The sequence below is a fragment of the Taudactylus pleione genome, unplaced genomic scaffold (genome assembly GCF_031769625.1).
Source record: "Taudactylus pleione unplaced genomic scaffold, aTauple2 ptg000032l, whole genome shotgun sequence".
In the NCBI taxonomy this organism is placed as follows: Eukaryota; Metazoa; Chordata; class Amphibia; order Anura; family Myobatrachidae; genus Taudactylus; species Taudactylus pleione.
Genome location: NW_028284434.1, coordinates 29,234,695 through 29,257,445, shown reverse-complemented (window position 1 = coordinate 29,257,445; position 22,751 = coordinate 29,234,695). Strand labels below are relative to the sequence as shown.

Sequence of the window (22,751 nt, the reverse complement as noted above, 5' to 3'; positions counted from 1 at the left end):
GGGACTCGGAGCAGACAGCAGCGGTCGCGTCAGGAGCGGGGATTCAGGTAAGTTGTGATTTATTTATTTTTTGTGTGTGTGTAAGGGGCACTGCATAGGGGGGGCCGCTACAGGGGGCACTGCATAGGGGGGGCTGCTACAGGGAGCACTGCATAGGGGGGGCCGCTACAGGGGTCACTGTATAGGGGGGCCACTTCATGGGGCACTGGGGGGGCGCTTCTAGGGTCAATGCATAGGGGGGACAACTACTGGCCCCTCTGTATAGGGGGGGACTACTACTGGGAGCACTATATAAGGGGCACTACTGGGGGCACTGATAGGGGGACCACTACTGGGGGCATTATATAAGGTGCACTGAATGGGGGACTACTACTGGGGGCACTGCATAGGGAGCATTACTACAGTGGGCACTGCATAGGGGGGACCATTACTGGGGGCACTGCATAAGGGGTACTGCTACTGGGGACATTGCGTAAGGGGCCCCCACAAGTTTGTTGCCCAGGGGCCCCCACAGACCTTAATCCGGCCCTGTCTCCTACTGTATATCCTTCATGCTGGGACGGAACATGCATAGTGATCGTGAATGGAAATCTCCAAGCCCTGTAACTTATGAGTTGTATAGATTTTAACCAGTTTTACCAAAGAAATGCAGTAAAGATACTAGAAGGAGAGAACTGTAACTGAGCCCTACTACATTACGAGGGACTGTAGTTACTCTTTAACAGGTATTGCTCGGGATCACTATACATTGCATCCCATTGCTATTATAAGAAACTAGCTGAGCTGCTCCATTCATAAATGCCTACACAGCAAACTACACCAAGTAGCCTTGGGCTATATAGGAAGGAGCGCACAGTGTCATAGATCTTGCATGGAAAGCCGCAAAAATGTGCCTGAACTTACTATGAACTCAGAACCTTGGAAGTCAGAGCCTGTGTACATCAATATTTGAGCATACTCTATCCGGTAGCCACTATAATAGTTATAATGAATGAATGACTATTGCTCCCAATGGTGTATATAAGAAATGAAGCATAGGAGTCAACTTTTCAAAGAGGTGTTGTTGTTACCCTCCTCCCCCAGTGTGGCCACAAACTACCAAGCAAAGATATGTGTCTGTGGCAGCTGAAATACACACAACGCCCACAGAGCTGGCTCCTATATAATGAAACTATTGTGAATCTTATCTGCTGAAGGGTATAAAGTTCCACAGCAATAACTGCCAGTTATTTTAATGTATGCAAAATGTGAAGACAAGACAGAAAGAAGGAGAGCGGAGAGTATAATAGACAAGTACACATTAGACTGGAATTGAACCACTATGGGTTACTAGAACTGCCGATATGATGATCACTCCCAGGCAGCTCACTCTAACATATGAAACGTCAGTAAGATCTGGCACGTCCCCTACCGTAACCCCACCCGTAACTCAGTTCTTGGTCCTGCAGCAATGAAAGACTGAGGTATGTGATGTCAGCATGAGCAGATTGGCTGGGAACTGCAGCTGAACAAATTGGCAACAATGTTGCAGATGGTGCAACTAAAGAACACGTAGGTATAATAATCATCTATTAAAGCTTGATAGGCCTATTAAAAATGTAAGCAAGATACTGTACTCTATGAGGGATGGAAAACAGCTAAAAAGCCCACAGTGATGTTTATTGATTTGTCCAGACATAAACTTTCCTTCAATGAATATCTGTTCTTTCTCAATTTAGTTGTTCGGATAGACACTCCAATGTATTTAATTAGATGTCAACGAGTTTGTTAGGAACTTGGCATTGAAGAATAATAATTTATCTAGTTCTTATTCTGTGACTGGTGTTACACATGTATAGATTTATATCTCTTCTATTACTCATTGTAATAAACTTGTTTTATATGATTAGTTACTAACAAACCAATAGGTAGTGCAAATTAAATATCTTGTTGAGATATTTGAGCCCATTGTTTAGAATCAAAAATACAGGGTTGATACCCTCATCTTGTCTACAATTTGGAGCTGTTCTTATATTGTGCTAAGTATTTTCAAATAATGCATACAGCTATGGTCAGACAGCGCCGCAGCCTGGGAGGAGCTTACCGGGTCTGACACTGCTGTTTCCCTTAGCCTTGTGTCTGACAGCTCTCCCCACTCTATTGCATGCCATTCTGTTCAACTGCTGGGCTTTTCTCCTGGCCAGCATCCTGTTAGATTCCATAGGTCAGGGTGCGCCACTCTCCCAGCACTTTATGTTTGCGGTCATGTAATCACTGATGTCACAGCAGGCAACAAATTCAAACTGCTGAGCCTGTATAAAGATGCCCCTTACACTATGAAATTACCAGATACCAGAGTATTAGGCTTCACTGTGGGGGAGATGTATTAGGCAGTGTAAGGAGTGGACAAATGGAGGCATTATTCCTAGCAACCAATCAGCTTCTACTCATCATTTTATAGACTGTGCTTGATAAATGCTACCTGGAAGCTGATTGGTCACTATGGACAGCTTCTCCACTTCTGCTTCTTCACTCTTTACACTGCTTAATGCAGTCTCCAATGTTCCAGATTGTATCTGTTCCTGCTTACTGCGTATGGCCCTGGCTTCTTTCCTGACCTGCTCTTTGTCTCTCATTTTGGCTCTGTACTGTACAATTATGTTCCTGACCCTGGCTAGTGACATGAGCATTCTTCTTTTACTTCCATTGGCTCTTTTGTGACTGCTCTGCGTATCAGATCTTGTGCGTTGAATATTCTCCAGCCTACTACGCTAGGAACCAATTCAGGGAGCCACAATCTAACTGCCAGGTGCAGTAATGCCTCCTTGCTGGGATCCCTGATGCAAACCGCTAGTATGCTATACTCCGTGCCTTTGTTATCGGTTGTGTAAATTTCATAGTAGCATGAATTCACATTTCTGAAATAGGGCCTGATTCAGAGCCGGACGCAATTAGCGCTCGCTCGTCCAGAAAATAGGAGTGGCTATTCAAATCAGCCGTTCGCTGTTTGCGGTCTGTTCACGCCTCTAGATCTGAACGAGCGAACAAAACTTGCGGTCGTTTTTTGGGAAACTACGCTCCCTGGCCGCTCGCATCCTACGTCATGTCCGCTATTTATTAGATTAATCGAGTACATCGAACAGGGTATGAACTGCTCGCTATTCTTGTGGTCGGTTTTTGCTATCACAATTTTGCGAGCAGTTCAGGCTATAAAATAACCCAGTGACGTGGTTAATGACGCTGCTGTTTTAATTATGCACACCCATAAAACGCCTGATTTGACCTTTAAGCACGCCTGCGTTCTGATTTCCACTCCCCGTTTTCAAGCACCTTCCCCTGTTACCACCCACATACGCCTCTTTCTGTCACTCAAATTATCAGGCATTCGCTATTTTGCGAGCACATGAATTTCGACCGCACTGACTGGTTCGCGCATGCGTATAAAGATCCATACGCATGCGCAGTTGGCCAAACATCGCTCGGAGCGAACGAGCTGCCGCTTACGAGTGGCTCTGAATCAGCCCCATAGACACTTATGATGGTCTTAGCCTGCTCTCTCTAAGGGCGCTCTCTTTCACACGTGCTGCCAAAGGCTGCAGAGTTGTGCAGAAGATGAATGCAAGCTTTATGTTTTAGCGGTGAAATGTTGTACGGTCCATTTTTCCTATATTAATAAAGGTAATATATGGACCTTTCTTAAATTGCATCAGCCATCATGATTTACTACATGCTTTCCTTGGTCTAAAAATACTAAGTTATTAGACAGCTGAATTCCTTAGGATAACAGTGGTTGCATCGGTATCTGTTTAATGAAAAATGAAAAAAAAGGTGCATGTTGCGAACGCCCCAAAATGAAAAGGTTGTGTAAATTAATTATACGTAATAATGTGAGTATAATCAAGCAGAGCCAAAGGGAGAGTGGTAGGGCCAGTGCAATCCCCCAGGGCCTGACACGGCCAATGCCACACCAGCCCATGATGACCCGCTCCGCAATGAAGTGTGCATAATCAACCATTAAATATACAGTACTTAAGGGGAGGGGCAGTAGATATAAGGAAACATTTTTTTTACAAAGATATATATATATATTCTATTGTATAGCCCTGCTATACAATGCCGCGATTACCGGAATTGTGAAGCGGGGGACGGAGCCATAATGATGTGATTTAAGTGAACTGCGTTATCGGCTGACATCACATGGGAAGTGGGCAGCCACAACTGGGCAGCTCCAGCCTACGGGAGACTTGCCCACTTTTCCGGGTGGCCGGTATCACCACCCGGTTTGCGGGAGCCCCTTGGCCATTCTGGGAGGGTAGGCAAGTATGAGAGGGGGGGGGGTTTGGGAATGCTAATGCTCTCTCTCACCCAGGGCACTAACATTTCTAACTACTGCTCTGTAAGATTATAACGCTACCTATAAAGTACCAACATTATTTTCTTGGGTTATTATTAACAATATTAAGTGGATTAAAAGTATTTGAGATAAGATGACCTCACCAGAGATAATTGTGGCTCTATCTACCAGCAAAATTTCATTTTAACCAACATAATATGGGACTTAAACCAGTGATTCCTAAGCAGTGTGTCTTAATATCACGCTGGATATGTCACAAAAATGTTGATCAACAGACAAAGACTATGGGCCAAATGTAATAGGGTGAGAGTTTAGAAAACTGAGAGTTTCTGACACTTTTTAAACTTTGCTAATGTAATAAAGTCCAAAAACAAAGTAACAGAGCGAACTTGAATGTTTTTTTAGACTTAAAAAACTCTCACGATTTAAAATCTCATTCAGATGTTTTCCCATTTTGAAGATAAAACTCAACCAATGTGAGAGTTTACTGCTAAACTCTCACATTTTCTAAACTCTCACCCTATTACATTTGGCCCTATATGCAATTGGATTTATAAACTAACTAGATTTTCATTCGAATTGACACTATCATACGTATCTCTATATTTGTTTTTCAAATGTACATACTGTATATTGAGAAACAATTAGCACCCTCTGCAACCATCTAAACATTATGCCTAGGGACATTCCTACAAACAAGCAAAATAATAAAAAAACAAAAACACAACACAAGTTTTACAAAATACAGTACAAACAAACAAGTTACTGGTCTTTCAACCCATAATAATTTTGCAATTGTTGAAAAAAATTATTCAAACAAAAACTTTTATTTGTGACATACTATACACGATATGAAAATTATGCTTTCTACAATTATTTTGTTATTGTAACTAAAACAAATTCCTTCTAATTCCATGTCATACCCTACAATTATAGCACATCAAGACCAAACCATTTTCACTTAAAAAAGCAGAACAGTAAGTTTAAAATTGTTCATATTATTGTGTTTTGTGTGTGTAAACTTATAAATAGTAATTAACTAAATTTGCAAAGACACTGCAACAGCAAAACAAAATCCACATGGAGGAAGATCACATTTCTTAATAACCATTGAAAAAAACCCATTTCTTCCCTTGTCCATTTTCCTTTAAACATTCTCCAGGCAGCGATATCTTGAGAATACAAATCATGGCCTAAAATTCAATAATGCTGAGTGTAGTCCTTATTCTGATAGGGTCAAGGAAGAGTTATGTATAAAATAATCATCATAAATAGGTACCCCCATTCCATCATGTCCCTATGGCAAACATCAAAGACTCATACTGGGATTTCCAGTTATTCTGCTTATCTACTTATTTTTTTTAGTCACCATAATATGTCTGTAACTATAAAAATGTAAAGTTTTACTTACTTCATAGGCTTGAATAGTGCTTGCCCATAATTGTGGAAAGTCATAATGAGCTTGAGTTGGGTGCCTCCAGATTTCATTGCTAAAGAGTACAAATAAATCAAGCGATCAGTAATGTGTTATATTTACTTTTTTTTAAAAAAAACAAAAACAAAATGTTTGATTTCTTATTTTGCATTTATTTGTTTTATGTTTACATAGTAAAGTGTAACATTGAAAGAACATGGGTTTAACCAGGGCTCAGTGATTTGCTAAACATCTCATTACAAGCGTCATACAGTATAATGTCATGTTTTCAGACACTTCTTGTGCTGAATTACCCAGTCTGTGTTACACATGAAAAGCACACTTTGATTTCTAGCTAAAACATGTCTTCCTCTAACTCTAACCTGCTGACACCTCCAGCTGACTGTGATTTTCTTAAAAAGTAGTATTTATTCTCAGAAAAACTATCATTATAGATGACTGTGTAGCTTAAAACATAATTATCTGTTTTCATAAGCAGAACACATGCTTTAGCAGTCAATGTCTTTCACAGGTCTTGCAGGTCCAACAGTGTATATGAACAAGCTGGATAAACAATGTATTATGTAGATTTATACGTCACTATGTGTGAATAGATCTGCTGTTCCTTTAAATTCTTAAAAAGGAACATTTGTGCAAAATATAAACGAAAATATGAATAACCGTCCATATCCTCCTTTACAGATGTTAAAGAACCCCTCACTCAAGTTTACAGAGATTTTATAACAAGACCATTAGCCATAGCGTAAAGAACAAGGTACGAATCACCAGCATTAAAGAACCAGAGCTCTCAGCGCCCCTGCGTGAAATTTATACTCTGCGAAATCTTTGCTATGTTGAAATCATTAGCTTCTTAAGACCATGTAGAACATTAATATGGTTTCACAGGTATCAGGGGCAGAATGACATAATTAGATCCTGCACAGACATGTTCACATACATGTATCCTCAAATTGCGCCAAATAGCCCTGTTTAGCATGCCACAGACTGTGAATAAGCCGCGCCATGCATCTCATCACAATGTCTTCATCATATATCTGTACATACCCTAGATCCGGGATGCAATCAGGAAGCCGGCTGACATTATGCTGACAGCCGGCTTCCCGACTGATTTCACCCAGCGAGGGTGAAATGACCGGCGTCTAGATGTAGACGCCACTCATTTTTCCGACGCCGGAAGAATGCCGGGCGCGCGAGCGGACAGCCGCGGGGGGGGGAGATTTAGGTTTAGGGCGTCCGGGGGGGACTTAGGGTTAGGCACCCCCCGGGAGGTTAGGGTTAGGCTAGGGGGAGGGAGGGTTAGGGTTAGGCACCTCCGGGGGGAGGTTAGGGTTAGGCACCCCCCGGAGGACTTAGGTTTAGGCAGCGGGAAAGGGGGGGTTAGGGTTAGGCACTTAGAGGGGGGATTAGGGTTAGGCACTTGGGGGGGAGGTTATGGTTATGCACCCCTAAGGGAAGTTAGGGTTATGGGGGTAGGTTAAGTTAGTTAGTACTTACCTGGGACGATCGGGATTTCCAGCGCTGTCGGGCTGCTGCTGCCGGGATCTGTTCAGTTGTCGGCCTGACGCTGCCGAGATTCGAACTGCCTGCCATGCGGCCAGCGGTATTACATACCGATTCCCTAGATCCTGTGCCAACCACTAACCACATTTTCTTTGTACAGGCTACTGTCGCTTTGCTAGTTGTGTTCTGAAGTATTTAGTGTGGTTATTATTATACAATTCATCCCCGCCCTGTTTATACCTATACTGTTTGATTTTTTTTCAAAGCTGAGGCCCAGTATAATGCTCAACTTTTTGGACCAAAAAGTTACAGTGCTACATGTAGTGCCATTAAAACCAATACAACAGTGAACATCTAACTGCAACTACAGCAGGCCTCAAAACATTTCTACTTTCACAAATCCACCTATTTCTCAGCCTCCCACAGGCGTAGGACCACATCCACATTCTGGTGTCTGTTACTGCCAAGGGAAATCAATCAGCGGTTATTTTGTCAATGGGTCCCGCTGAAAATGCAGAATGATTTCTGCTCTCTATCACCATTGAGGATTGAGGACATTTACAAATAAAGTCCATGGGGGGGAAACATGATTTACAACCCCCTCCTCCCCTACCAGTAAAAATAGTAATGTCCTCCCACAAGTATTCCACCTCTACTACTTGAATCTCATTTCAGTGTTAAGATTCTATGCAATTAAATTTTGGTTTTGCATGTGGGTGTATATCTATGTGCATTACTGCAGCAAGCCCACATCCATTAATAAACACTCCAGTCCATCTAGTTCCTACCATTAAAATATACTAAGTCATACTTGCCTACTTTCCAAAAAGCATTTCAGGGAGATTGTGAAAATAACACCTGTGAGTGCCGTGGTTAAGTAGACATATAAAAAAATGGACTTAAATCCAAATGTAAAAGAGTCCCAAAGCAGATAAAGTTTGTCCTATATATAGATACTCACATTTGTTTCCATATAAGTAGTCATGAGAAACGTTATATGAAAATACATGTAGTCATAGGGATCATTGCGCCTTTTAACCAATGCAGGCAAATTATCTCATCTGAATGTGTATATCTCTATATTTCAAGTATATAACAGCTACATGATGTGGGTAAGGTGCAATCAGGGAGACTCTTCAGGGAGTCAGGGAGATTGCTACTATTTCAGGGAGTCTCTCAGACAATCAGGGAGAGTTGGCAAGTATGTGCCAAATATTGTACCCAAACAGATCCCGCTATTTTCAAAAGTACAATTTATGACTGTTGCATAACATCAGATGCATCTGTGCCAAATCGGGCACTAATAACATTTGCACATTTGGTCATTAATGGTCATTTGTAAATATCCATTAATTATCATCTACTTCAGAGAACAGGATCCATCATTTGAGTAGTGCTGCACAGATTTTCGTCTCTTTTGTGCTTGGTCTTGTAAATATATTTATTACCCAAATAAGGAACTTTTCAACTTCCCGGTAAAACACAAACAGCACCGAAAAGCCTCAGATTAGGCCTTGATTACACCATAATGGTTTACTTGACTATCTCAGCACATTTTTTCTGGAAGGATTCATTATTCTGTTACATAGAATTGTACTGATCAATATAAGTGTCAATTACGTGACATAACATTGGCACCAACTGCACAGTAACAAAGTTAAATGAAGCTGAAATATTATTTATTATAAATGATCGAAATGAAAATGATGAGGCTTGCTATTGAGAAAATGATGAAGAATTTAGGAGCTAGTCAGTTAGATCTGGAAGCCGGCTGAATTTTTCAGGAACCAGGAAAGATATGGATTCATTGACATCAACGGAAATATGTCCTAAAACTTAGGCTGCAGTAGTAATTTTAAAGGTGCACTTGACACCTGGTTCCCTGCCCTGTTACCTAATGACCCACCTACAGTACCTGACATTGTCGCGGGAGCTAAATTATAGTGATGTACCAAGAGCCAACATTCTTGTCATGTGATTGATGTACTGCTTCAAGCAGGGATTTAAAGCCTTTGGCACTTTAGCTGTTGCAGAACCCCATTTATCATAATACTCAGCCAGAGCCAGCTCTAGAGTTCTGAGTTTGCTGACATTCTTTACGCTGCATATTTTTGCTGGTGTGATATTGTTTAGCCGCATAATTTAGGTTAGCAAAATCTTTTGCATACTAAATTATTTTCACTGCTTGGATATACTGGAAATATTGCTGCAAAGGCTTTTGTACTGACAGGTCAGTAAGCTCTTTAAAAAGAATGCTTGTATTCTGTATCCTTTTCTTTTTTTTTTATTGTAACTAAATGTTATGTAAGTCTGGCCACTTTAATTACTGATTCATTATGGCATGATCTCCTGCGGATTGCCAAGTTTATTGACCTATGTTTTCTATTACATTGCCAGAATTTCCCCATAGGAAAAGAGGAAATAATTAGAAAATTAAGGCTATTTAAGATATCTTGTTGAAAAAGGTACCCGGGATATGTAAGTGCAGCAGTGAGATGGTTGTACTTCGGTGATCTGCTTATTTTTAGAGTTCCCAGATGACTGAACTCAATAATGAATGAACCCTTAGGCCAACTGCTCAGTACAGCAAACACTAGAAACGCTGCAGCCTAGATTGTAGCAGTGAGAAAGTGCTACTGTACATTCTGCACTCAGGAAACACACCTTCTGTGCACTTTATGAATCTTTAGATTGTGGAAAATCTAAGTAAATATAAATTACACTTTGAATTAATTTAAACATAATTTAACAAAAATTTAACAAGCATCTGATTTTTTAAATCTATATTGCAATGGTCAATACAATTAGCAATTTATTTCATAACAATAATTATGTTTATATTGCTTTTTTATCAATAATAAATTAAAACTATGGTTAAAATCTAATGATCATTTTGCTTTTTAAATCAAGAGCAATTCATTTTATTATGGATTTTTTTTTTTTTTTGGTTGAAAGTCTCTACAACTGTGCCATATTATATAACTACATTCTGTATTTAACTAATATTAAAGTTAACACTTTTAATTATATAACGTGTAGGGATGAATCAGTGCAGGGAAGATTGAAGCTTCGTAGATCTGAGTTATTGGCTTGTAGTCTCATAGGTAATTAAAATGCACTCAGGCATATAGATATTCAGGTATATGTAGGTATGGAGGAAGACTTACTCTTTTGATCATTGGTTACAAGCTAGGGCCATGTAACCACTCACACTTGATTTGTGTGTCAGCCATACTTTTTACATGTGGTTGTTATAATTTGGAAGATCATTGGAAGTCACTCCATTGTTCTCAATGCATTTAACTTACATTACACACATTAAATCAAGCAGACAGTATTGTTGAACCCATAATGCTGCCACTATTGACCTGTTTCACACCAAAGTGTTCTAGGAATGCATCTCTTGCTGCATGTGATGAAGGCAGAAAGAAGTACTGGGCCTGATTCTGAGTCACAGGAAAAATCATACTCAGCAGTGTCTATTGCAGTGTTGGCTAACCTTGACACTCCAGCTGTTGTGGAACTTTATATCCCAGCATGCCCTGCCACAGTTTTAGCATGCCGTAATAGCAAAACTGTAGCAGTGCATGCTGGGTTATGTAGTTCCATAACAGCTGGAGTGTCAAGGTTAGCCAACACTGGTCTATTGGCAATCGCCCATCTGCGACTATACGTATATGGTCTACAAACGCCTTCCCTTATGTACATTTTGTGCGGTCGAATGTGTAAAGACTGAGATGCCTAGTTTTAGTGCCCGTGCACGCTGTAATACTGATTACTGTATCCTTATACAGATGTGTCCTTATATCTTTGCTGCAGTTGTGCTAAAAAGCCCTTGTCGACGTGACAGGACCCGTGAGACTCTGATAGCGCTGTGCGTTTTTATTTAAATATTTTTTACGCCGAATATGCATCTAAGTTGCAATGCGATGCAGCTAGGATGCACCAGGGGACTGTGCTGATTAATCAGATATGTGACACTTGTACTTCTGTGTGAGACTGAGGACCTCATTCAGAGTCGGTTGTTGCGGCCGCACGGTCGTACGCCACCGATGTTCGCTAAACTGCGCATGCGTATAGTTCGCAATGCGCGTGCGCAAACTAGCCGCTACGATCAGAAATTTCTCTCTCCTTGAACACAGCCAGGTCGGTAGTTTGAGTGACAGATTGAGGCGATTGTGGGTGGTAACAGGGGAAGGTGCTTGAAAACCGGGGAGTGGATATCCGAACGCAGGCGTGCCTAATTATGCGAACGGCGTTTTATGGGAGTGCATAATTAACAAAGTAGTGTCATGGCACACGTGACATGGGTGGTTTGTACACTGACCTGATCGTAGTGCTTAAGAGAGGGTATGGTCAACCTTAAGCTCTACGATCAGTTCCGATGGTTACCGATGGTCTCGATTAATCCTTATATGGCCGGAGATGACGTGTAATGCGTACGAGAAGGGGGCATATTTTTTGTCTTACGGCCGCATCCTCCCCTTGGTCGGCCAGCTAGCGATCCGATCTTAAGGACGCAACTTGCGAGTGCATCATTTGCATATCCGGCCCCTTTTCCCTTACGACCGTGCGGCCGCAATGACCGACTCTGAATGAGGTCCTGAATCTCTGAATCGGTTAACAAGATGCTACAATGTAGCGGCCGCAGCTTTTGTCTTTCCAAGTTCTTGTAGTGGTTCATACAGACTCAGGTGCACAGAGAGATACAAGTGTCGCATATCGAATGAATCAGAACACTCTGCTGGAGTGTCCCAGTCGCATCGCATTGCAACTTTAAAGCCTTTTTGGCTAAAAAAGACGCCTGGTGCTAGCAGAGTAGCACAGGACTTGGCAACTCACTCACGCCAGGCAGGTCGCGCTGTGTGGCTTATTCAGGCTAGATGTCTGAGGACACATCTGTATGCCTCTATTGGTTGCGCCATCGAAAATTCCACCAGCCCTATGGCTGGCCATGGCTTCCTATGCTTGCAGATGTGTGTCTAGGAATGCAACCGTCTGCATAACGTGCGCTAATGCCGCTTCGGCTGTTAATATATCTACCCCACGGTATCAAACATTGCTTTTAAAAAACACTGCAGTCAGCATATCATTATCTAATATATTGTACTATGTAAGTATCTAGTACACTTTTTTTTAAAACTGAGCCTACAGTATTTCTTTATTTAATAAGGAAAAAGGCAAAATTGTTGTTTTGATTTGTGCATTCATTTATGCCTTTTTTGCTACTATAATGATTATTACAGCTTTTGTAATTTTATTACCTTTACTTTATTTAAAATATTGTATTTTTTTATTTTTTTTTGCGAAATGTATACATAATTAATACAACATTTTAGTTTTACGTTACAGATAAGTGTTTCACAGTTATTGAAGAGCTGTTGCTTTATATATATATATATATATATATATATATATTGTAGTTAACTTTATTTGTCATTATTTTTATTACGTCTAGACAAAGGAAATAATGAGGGAGCATGTAGTAAAATGTTGGCCTTAATTATGTACTTTTTACTTTGAAGACAACTTGTTATAAATATTTCAAAGTTCTTGAATTATGGAGCATCTAGTGTGAACCGGGAACTTCACATTTTTCTTCCTGCTTTTGATAGAAAGCTCATGGAGCTGCTGATTTATCGTGTTATATAGGCAGGGCATAAAAGTCGGCTTGATGAAAAATACATGCAGCTACAATCTGTGACATGTTGGTGACAGTTTGACACCTCCGACATCAAATTTCCCAGCTCCAAAAATGATCAAGTTTCAACCCTTTACAAGAAACTTTGTTCAACTTACATCTGAAGAGCCTATGTCCCTACCTGAGTACCCTACAAAGGTTAGTCTGCACTACCAGAAGACAGGCATTCAACACTATAAGTTAACATCTCTCATTGAAGAGCACTTTATACTGTAGATAAGTGCTGAGTAGTCTTTAATGTCCCGCAAAAGTGGCAGCTTTTTACACTAGGCAGTTGGCATTGACCTGCAGGGGTAGATGTATCAAGCCTTGGAGCAGGATAAAGAGCCCAAAGCAACTAATCAGCATTTAACTGGAATCTCAAAGACTGTACTAGATAAATGACAGTTAGAAACTGACTGGTTGCTTTGGGTAACTTTTAAACTTTATCTCTCTCTTAGATTTGATACAACTCCCCCGATTTCTAATGTACCTATAAGGCTGATTCAAGATTGAAAACTATAAATACAGACTCTACAGCCACCTATCTTTCAATATTATAAGACCAAATCCGGAAGGGAGATGGTCACACAATGTCTCGTTTGTGGCTGCATCACATTGAAGTGTGCCACATGCCTGCGGGGCTTACTTAGCACTTGTAAAGTTCCGGGCTACCATGACTCCCCGTTCCTTTCTGTATTGCATGCAGACTAGTAGCTGGTATGTGTGGCAGTCATTCTTCCCAATAGTCCCGGTATTCCTGGTAACTGGGTTGGTGGCATAGACCACATAAGGTAACTTTCCTACCTATATTAATACAGTTGTAAGATATGCAATAGAAATGATCTAAAAAACAAACAAAATAAACTCCCCCGAGCGGTATCTTAGGAGAATTAAAGTTGTAATTAATTATGGCTGTGGTCTATATATGATAGCAGATAGATATTTGAGATGACCTGTTTTCATATACCATCGTGTGCATTTCTATCCCAGACCACAAGCCTGCTAACTGTCTGTACCAGGGCTGGATTAGAACTAGATGGCAGTCCCGACATAAGAAGCTGTTGAGCCTGTGTTCCAGTCAATAGATAGACATGAAAAAGGTCAACAATGTCTAGATAGACAACAGATATTAGACAGGCAATAGGTTGACAGGGACAAAAGGTTGACACAGAAAATGTCGGCATGGATGAGGGTCGACAGGTACAAAAAGTCGACAAAAATGGTCAACATATGTATTATTATTTGTTTATTTTAGGGATAGGCACTTGCCTGAGGGTTAAGGTTAGGCACTAGGAGGGACGGTTAGGGTTAGGCACTAGGAAGGATGGTTAGAGTTAGGTACTTACCCTGATGGTTAGGGTAAGTCACCAAGAGGGAGGGTTAGGGTTAGGCATCAAGAGGAAGGTTAGGGTGGATTAGGGTTAGAAAACAAAAAAAACCATGTGTCGACCATTTTTGGTTTAGAACGTTTGACCATGTCGACCTTCATCCATGTCAACCTGTTCTGTGTCGACATTTTGTTCCTGTCGACCTATTGTCTGCCTGGAACAGCACCCTGCAGCCAGGATTGCTGCTACAGGCATCCTACACAGTAAATGCAGTGGTTCGGGCATCCTCAGGGCTCTGCACTTACCTGAGCTGCTAGTCACGCCCCCTTCTGCATGACGTCATGCACACTCAATGGCTGGGGCCGGCACAGGGTGCAATTGTGCCCTGTTACGGCCCTTCTGTGTAGTATATGCCTATGTGTTGTAGTGAACATTTAGATAATACAGTTATAGAAAAAATACGTTTATTTTACCGATAAATTATTTCAGCCCTCTAGATACTGTGCTACCTCTTTCTCTATGGCCGTGTGATGACAGTTTCAAATAATATTTGCTAATAAGCCTTTAAAACCAACCAAACAAGTTAATAGCCATTATAATCTCCTTGTAACCTTTATTTTACTTATGGTATTTATGTGTGCCTCAGGCACTAAACTTAGATTGGAAATGCTCTAATGCCTGGAAAAAAAACTGTACTGAGCAGTACACACTGCAAGGATAGCTACAGGGTTCAAAAGTTTACAAACAAAACTAGTCTAATTCAAGTATAATGCAAAATATTCTATCTCCCGAATCTTCTACTGCAGCATGTGCAAGTCGAGCCAAGCTCAGTACATGGAAACTGTGACGCGATTACATAACCATTAAATAATTATAATCATAATTTCACAGCATTTTTTGAGACTACATGTGGACAAAAACTTTCCGAGACAGCTGAAGATTTTTTTTTTTTAGGAGAATAACATTTTACTTTTTGCATTTCCAACCCCCACAATATTACACCTCTGAGAAATATAACTTAATGCAGCCACAATATAGAGGCTCTTGAGAGCATTGATTTTTGTGGTATCTGAACCAGCTGCTTGAAACCCACTGTAACTATCTAAAAGCAATTCCTCCCTTAAACGAAGCTCCCTGAGCAGCACTTGGAAAGAATCTGCAAGGCCTGAGGATGGAGTGGGCGTCAGTAGCTTTACCAACAAGATCATTCTCAGTTTGAAAGAAGAGATTATAGAGAAATTAGAAAGGGCCTATACCCTATATGACATGAACAAATTAAAAATACAGTAGGTACTTGTTAATTATACAGGCGTTAAATCCCCCTATCTCTTCCCCATGGAGAGTCCAAAGCTCTGCTGCTCGCAAGCTGTTCAGGACATGATGAATGAGGTGGCCAGTGTGAGGGCAGAGAACATAGTGAAATAAATCAGCATTATCCTGGCAGAGATGACTGATCTTATACTACTGTACTAGGGAGCAGCACACATGTTAGGAAAGGAGTAACCTGTTTTGGGCTGGAGTTTGAATCTTGGACATCTGGTCCCTGCACAGCTCATCCTGCTTGACAAGTGAGGGCCATACAATTACCAAATACCAAATAACTCAAATGCTGCCATACAGGTGATACAGTACCGCATGTGCACCCATTAGCTGTGGAAATCACGAAAGAAGTTAAACTACTATGATCTTACTATTATGTGACTGTCTAAAATGGATTTATTTCATTTGTGCCTCAAGCAACTTCATTATAAGACAAAATATATTGGCAAGAGGTTACAGCTATAAACGTTATGCAAATTACTCTTTACACCTGACTAAGAGCCTCATTTATCAACGAGTTTTGTCATTCACAACGAGTGCTAAGGGTGCTCCAGCCAATCAGCTCCCATCTGTCTGAAAAATGACAGTTGGGAGCTGATTGGCTGGAGCACCATTTATCATACGCAAAAAAGTTTTATTACTCGTTGTGAATAATAAAACTCATTGATAAATGAGGCCCTTACATACAGTATCTAAGAACTGACAGGCCCACCAATATATCCCGTGAAACGGGTCCACTCTCCATAGGAATGAATGGGGATGCCCTGTTTGGACTGCCGCAAACTGACCAATCAGCGCGTCCCCATTCATTCCTATGGAGCGTGTCCCCGAGTGATCTCTCTTTCGTGACACAAGTCCAGGAGAAGCGCAAGCATCATTTATTTGTTTTGATAGACCAAAGAAGCCGTGAACCCCTATATTTTGTGAGTATCAAATGGGTAAAAGAGGGCTGTCTTTGTTGGGTGTTTTTATTTATTAATATGCTACAATAGTCTGTGTGTCTTGTTTAATATTTTTTACAGGTGTAGTACAGATGTCAGCGGGCTCTTGATGTCCAGGCATGCCAGTACTTGTGGTTCAACAAGTGCCATTATGAACAGAAAGCTTTGCTGGCACCTTTAGTGCTGGCTATTGGAAAATAGGGGGGACCTCATGCCACCCCCCCCCCTATTTTCCAATAGTAATGCCTTTTTATATATTTTTAACGCTTTTAAACCCTATTAATAAAATAAAGCCTGCACAGATCTTAGTGATGTGTAAAGGTGTATCACACCAACTCACGTGTCAGAGGCACGTCTATTATTTAGGCGGGTTTGCCTGAGGTTTTGTGGCAGGTTCTGAACCCGCCACTTAGTAAAACAGCGGTTTCTATTCCTTTAACAGAAAGAAAACAAAACATTTATAGTTGGTCCGATTGCTGTCTAAAGTTGGGTTTCTTCTGGGAATCTGTCTCGAACTTGCCTTTAGTAAATCTCAAATTTGCAAAAATCGGCATCTCTACTCACCGCAATCAGGTTCCAGATGGCAGGTATCATACATGATAAGGAGCTGGCTTCTCCTTATCATGTATGAAGCACAGCACAGTATCTCACTGACACATGAATATCTACTGAGCGCTCGCAAAAAGCGAGCGCTCGCTCTGAATCAGGGCGGCCGCTTTTTTTTTTAAACCGGCCTCCTGGCCGCTCGCATAACTGTGGGTGACCACCCACAGCTTTTGCGAGTGGCCAGGTGATGGTCGCGATGGTTGCGACCATCGCAACCATCGGGCTTGCGACGAGACCCTTGTGGTAGGGTCTCGTTCCCGCAAGCCCCAGTGAGCTTTCGGCTATAATAGAGCCAGAAGCTCACCACTGGCATCACTCGTGATATCAGTGGGGTCGCCCTCAAACGGCAGGCGTTCCTTCGGGAATGCCTCCGTTTGGCCAGCCACCCCCCTGCCCTCCTCCAAAACGGAGCAAGCTATCGATCAACATCGACAGCCGCCCCTTTTGGATGCGAGCGCTGGAGCGAGTGATTTCTCGCTCGCTCCGGGGCTTGCAATGCGCACACGCCGAGCATGTGCACTGCCCGGCCATCCACGCGCTTGCAAGTGGATCTGAATCAGGCCCTGAGTCTCTAACTAACAACATGTCAATCATCGCTGGGTCTCATTCCATGTCCTTACGGGGTAGAGGGCCAGTGATAGTAAAAGCAAATACACGATGCAGTTCGGAGTCGGGTACACTGAACTGCATCAATAATACAATGTAATAAACTTTATTAGGTTCACCATGGGTCCTAAGGTGGTTGCCAAAATGTCCCTGGTTTAATTTGCCACTGCCTACAACTGTGCTACATCTACTCACCATATCCTCTTCTTGCTAACATACTGTTCTGACATACGGTAATATATGACAGTTTTCTAACATACTGGTATATGCACTCTACCTAATTGGGGAGGACAGAGGCCCTGATTCAGAGCCGGACACTCTGACAGGAGCGCTCGCTCTGAATCAGGGCCGTCCTAGTTAAATTTGGAGCGGCCTTTTGGACGCTCGCATAGCTGTGCGTTACCACCCACAGCTTATGTGAGCGTCCATGATGATGGTCGCGATGGTCAAGACCATCGCGACCATCGGGCTTGCGACGAGACCCTGCGGTAGGGTCTCGCTGCCGCAAGCCCTGGAGTGATTTTGGCTCTATCAGAGCCAAAATCACTCCCACTGACATCACTAGTGATGTCAGTGGGGCCGGACCCAGACGGTACGCGTTCCCATGGGGACGCCTCCGTCTGGCAGCCACGCCCCCGGCACGCCCACCAAAGGGGGCGTGCCGTCACTCACCATCGACAGCATGCCCCCTTTGGTGCGAGACCCGGAGCGACAGCTTGGCTGTTGCTATCCAGGTCTCGCGCACGCGCACGACGGAGTTCCCTCCGTCGTGCGCATGCGCATTTGGGTACCATCGACCCGCTTGCAAGCGTCCTGCGCTCGCGAGTGGGTCTGAATGAGACCCAGAGTCTGGCCTCCTTCTACTGCTACTGCCAACGCAGTCACTCTCCACCCGAAACTTTTATATATCTGCCCCTAAATCACTAACAAGCAGATCTTGATCTATTGACTTCTGGATCCTAAGCTACAGGGCCATAACTAGGGTTGTGCGACTTGTGCCATGGCACAGGGCACCGCTGGTCAGGGGGAGCTGTTTTTGCCATTCAATATTCTGTTTATAATCATTCTTACTTGTAGCTTTCTCTTATTTTATTCCGGCATCTCCTGACTGCTGCTCTCTCTTCCCTGGCCGACTCCACTTCCATCTGGACACCTCCCCAAGCACCTCCATTCACATCCACCTTTATTTAACACACACATTTCAAAATACTGTCATACCCAGGACTCAAACCCATCACCTCTGCATAATTATTATGTATCATCACTGCAGCCATTGGATTCACACTGTATTTGGCAGTGGCATCTGGATAACAGTGGTACAAAAGGATCGGTACCCCTTCAGCATTGTATGGGACAAATCAGATTTGTCATGCCCCTTCCCCATGATGCCACATCCCTTTTTCAGATTTTCAGATGCGCATCATATGTCCCTATTTGAAAAATAAGGGGGGGGGGGGGGGGGGCACTAATGCTCTTTCTGGCCCAGGGCACCAAAAAATCTAGCTGCGGCCCTGCTAAGCAAATTACAATTTGTGGGTGCTCACAACTCACTAAGGGGCATATTTACTACAGAATGTTTGCAGGATATCATAAAACACCCATTTATGGATTTACATGCAAATATTAGGGTTCCCCATGTTTAAAGAAGAAGGGACTGCAGCATGTATTACTGATATCTATTACCGCCCCTCCATTTCCAAACGCATAAGCAGGCTTCTATGGGATAGTGGGATTTACCAAGCACTGGAAATGCATATGCGATCACGTTACTTACTTCATACTTATTTTATTCCGGCATCCCCTGACTGTCCCTATCTCCTCCATCTGGACACCTCCCCAAGCACCTCCAGTCACATCCTGTCAGGGCCCCTGTCCCTATCATATCACTCACTAATGGTAAAATTAGGTGAAAAAAGATTCCTTATTGCCGCAAACTGTATTGATAACCAATCTTTATTTTTGGGGGCACATTGCAAATATTAATAAATATGCCTCCCTTGTGTGCCTCATGCCTCAGCAACATTAATAATCTACGCGGAGATTAATCAAACCTTCTAAAGAGGGCAAGTGATCAGATACATCTCCTCCTAGCTCATTCGCTGAGTATAGGCAGAGCCGTAGCTAGGGTAGTGCGGCCGGTGCCATCGCACAGGGCACTACAGGTCAGGGGGCGCTGTTTGGGCCTGTCAAATTTCTGTTTATTATCATTCTTGCTTGTAGCTTCCTCTTATTTCATCCCCAGCATCTCCTGGCCTCTCCTATCTCTTCCCTGGCCCTTCTCCATGAAGCCATGGCCCTTTTTTGGGTGCATTATGTCCCTTTGAAAAATTAGGGGGCACCAATGCTCTTTCTGGCACAGGGCACCAAAAAGTCTAGTTACGGCTCTGAGTATAGGTAACAGGTACACTTTAAATGACAGCTATAATCAACTATGAAAAAAAGCAAATACCCACACCAAACCCACACACTAAGTTACAGACCTCCAGCCACCTGAATGTCCTATGCTCCTGCCTATTCTGAATTGTGTGCTCTGAAATTGAATGTAAATCTGTGCACTCTGTTACAATAATGCTGACTATGGGTCTGTACGAGATAGACAAAACCACGTTTTAATGTTTTCCTTTTGTGGAGCCTCAGGCTGTCACATATTTGTATTTAAACTCTCCCAGAATACAGTCACAAGGATCACAAGACCACAGTACAAAAAAAAAAAAGAAACAAATATATATAAATATCAATCGTGTTGTGATTTTCTGAGACAAGATTACTCTTTATTCCAACAGCAAGAAACATTACAGAATTCAAACCGCTTTTGTTCCTTGTATTGAAAGGCCCCTCTTGTTCATTCATCACCACAATGGTAATCAATCTGCTAGTTCTGGGCAGGTTTATTGCCTCCTCTCTCCATAAACAAATCAATGATACCATATTTCACTAAGTTTTACAACAAGTTTGAAAACCCACTTTCTTTGGCTTTTAACAGGGTAACAATGTTTACTCAATGAAGAAGCTGCTGGTTGGATGTTATCCGTCGTCTCCTGCTGCCAAATCAGTCTGCTCCCGTAAACTCATTGCTCATTACATAGACAGGTCTCATCCAGCTCTCTAAACATTTAAATACAGCTTTTGCTTTAATATACCCATTTTCATATCCAGCACAATTTAAGAACAGGTGTGTCCACTCAAGTGCAGGATTTCTAGAGGAGGATTCCAGAGTCAGCTTTGTAGCTGGTGCAGAGGTTGATTCTACCATTACATTCTGTCTAATAGCTGCCGCATGAAGTTTTATACTGTATATTCAGAAGGAGTGGGGCTAACTTATGTAAGTGGCAAGCTGCGTCGCTTGTGTAATTAGCATAAAATACAGACGTGCACTCTAATAGTTAAATCCTATCACAGGAAGTGATTTGCTAAAGGGTAAAATGCGGTAAAACCCCCGAAAATGCTGTTTTCGGGGGTTTTACAGCAGTTTCCATATATATCGCAATACGGTGCTTCGTCCCGGGGGGTAACGCCATTTTCAGGTGGCGTTACCCATGGGCTTCTTTCCGGGATGCACAGAAGGATGCCAGAGGGACATCTGGGTGTTAAACCCAGAAGTGACTCTTGACGGGGGCATTGCAAAGGACAGCTCTTATCGGGAGAGCGGTCCTTTGCGATATTCTAAGGACATACAGCGGTAATCAACTGCAGTATGTACCCGATGAGAGGCGGGATGTACCTCATCACAGATGCGATGCTTAGTACATCCCACCCATAGTCTGAAATGTAGGTGGTATATGGTGCAATTGGCAAGCCCAGATACAAGTGCCCAATTGTGTTGCTCCTTTACGGGCCCATGCATTTGTATGCAAAACATAATTTCATATGTCCTTTGACTAAGCTCAGAAAACAGTGCAGACAAATAGCAATATTTATTAAACTGTCACCTAAACAGTCATTATGTGGACTTAATAATTAGGTTGCAATTCACTAATACTTCCCAGTTGTCCTGATTCACAGAGCACAGTCTTAAATCAGGCTGGACAGTCCTGATTTGATGGCACTCTCCCACTGTCCCACCCACAGACAGCTTTGCCCTGTGGTGGGAAGGTTGGGAGGTATAGTATGTCCTATTCCCTGCTGCTCTATACAGTATACCATTTATATTTGTCAGGGTTATCCAACTAAAAGTTTGGAGTTATGAACCAGCGATAACACTAATTACTTTCCTAAAAATTTGTTCAGCCCACAAAAAGGCTGCCTACTGTGTGTATGTGTCAGATACATATTTAAGTAGTTATTAATATTGAAAAATAAGTGGGCATCTCTGAGGTAATGTGTAACCATAACATACCCTCCAGCCCCTCTCATACCCCTTCCAAATGACATCACTATTAGAGGCCAATTCAATTAGAATAGACATTCGCCCATTTCAGTAAGCTGAACATCACAAGTTTTCCTTAACAACTCTATGGGGTGCAAGGGAAAACTAGCAATGTTGCTTGGTGCAATGTGCCATCCCAGAGAGCAGCACAGCGTCCAAGCCTCTAATTGAATTGCCTTCTTAGGACATCATTCAGAGATGTATGCAAACCTGATGCTAAGCGTACATCTCCCATATTAATTACTACTCCAGGATCTCTCGTCGTTCCCCAAAGCCGCAGCCTGATTTAAAGCCTGAGGCCGTTTGTGGGGCGGGGAGGGGGTGGAGCCGCCCTGGTTCCCGGAAATGTGGATGCATTGCCTCCGTTTTCAGGGAGTGCCTAGGGCAGGGTCTGCGTCGGAGGACGCAGATTTCCTGGCCTCGGCTATTTTTTTCGAGCAGCCTTTCACTTTCTCAGATGGCTGATGCAGCAACCATCGCACAGTGATCCGTTGCTTTATCCTCGGACACAGCACTCGGAGCTGCGATGCGTCTTTTCTCCTGAGATGCCTCCTGCGTCCGTCTCTGAATCAGAGCCCTATATCATACATCTGTAATATTGTCTACATGACAATATTTTGTATGACACACAAA

General features: G+C 42.4%; 1 protein-coding gene across 1 annotated transcript in view; it reads right to left on the bottom strand.

Moving 5' to 3' along the window:
* FAM20C (FAM20C golgi associated secretory pathway kinase) overlaps positions 1–22,751 on the bottom strand; it is a 196,769-nt gene that overhangs the window by 159,052 nt on the left and 14,966 nt on the right. Inside the window, exon 3 of the mRNA XM_088451973.1 lies at positions 5,745–5,823. Within this exon, the coding sequence (XP_088308099.1) occupies positions 5,745–5,823 (79 nt within the window). The remainder of the gene's footprint in view (positions 1–5,744; positions 5,824–22,751) is intronic.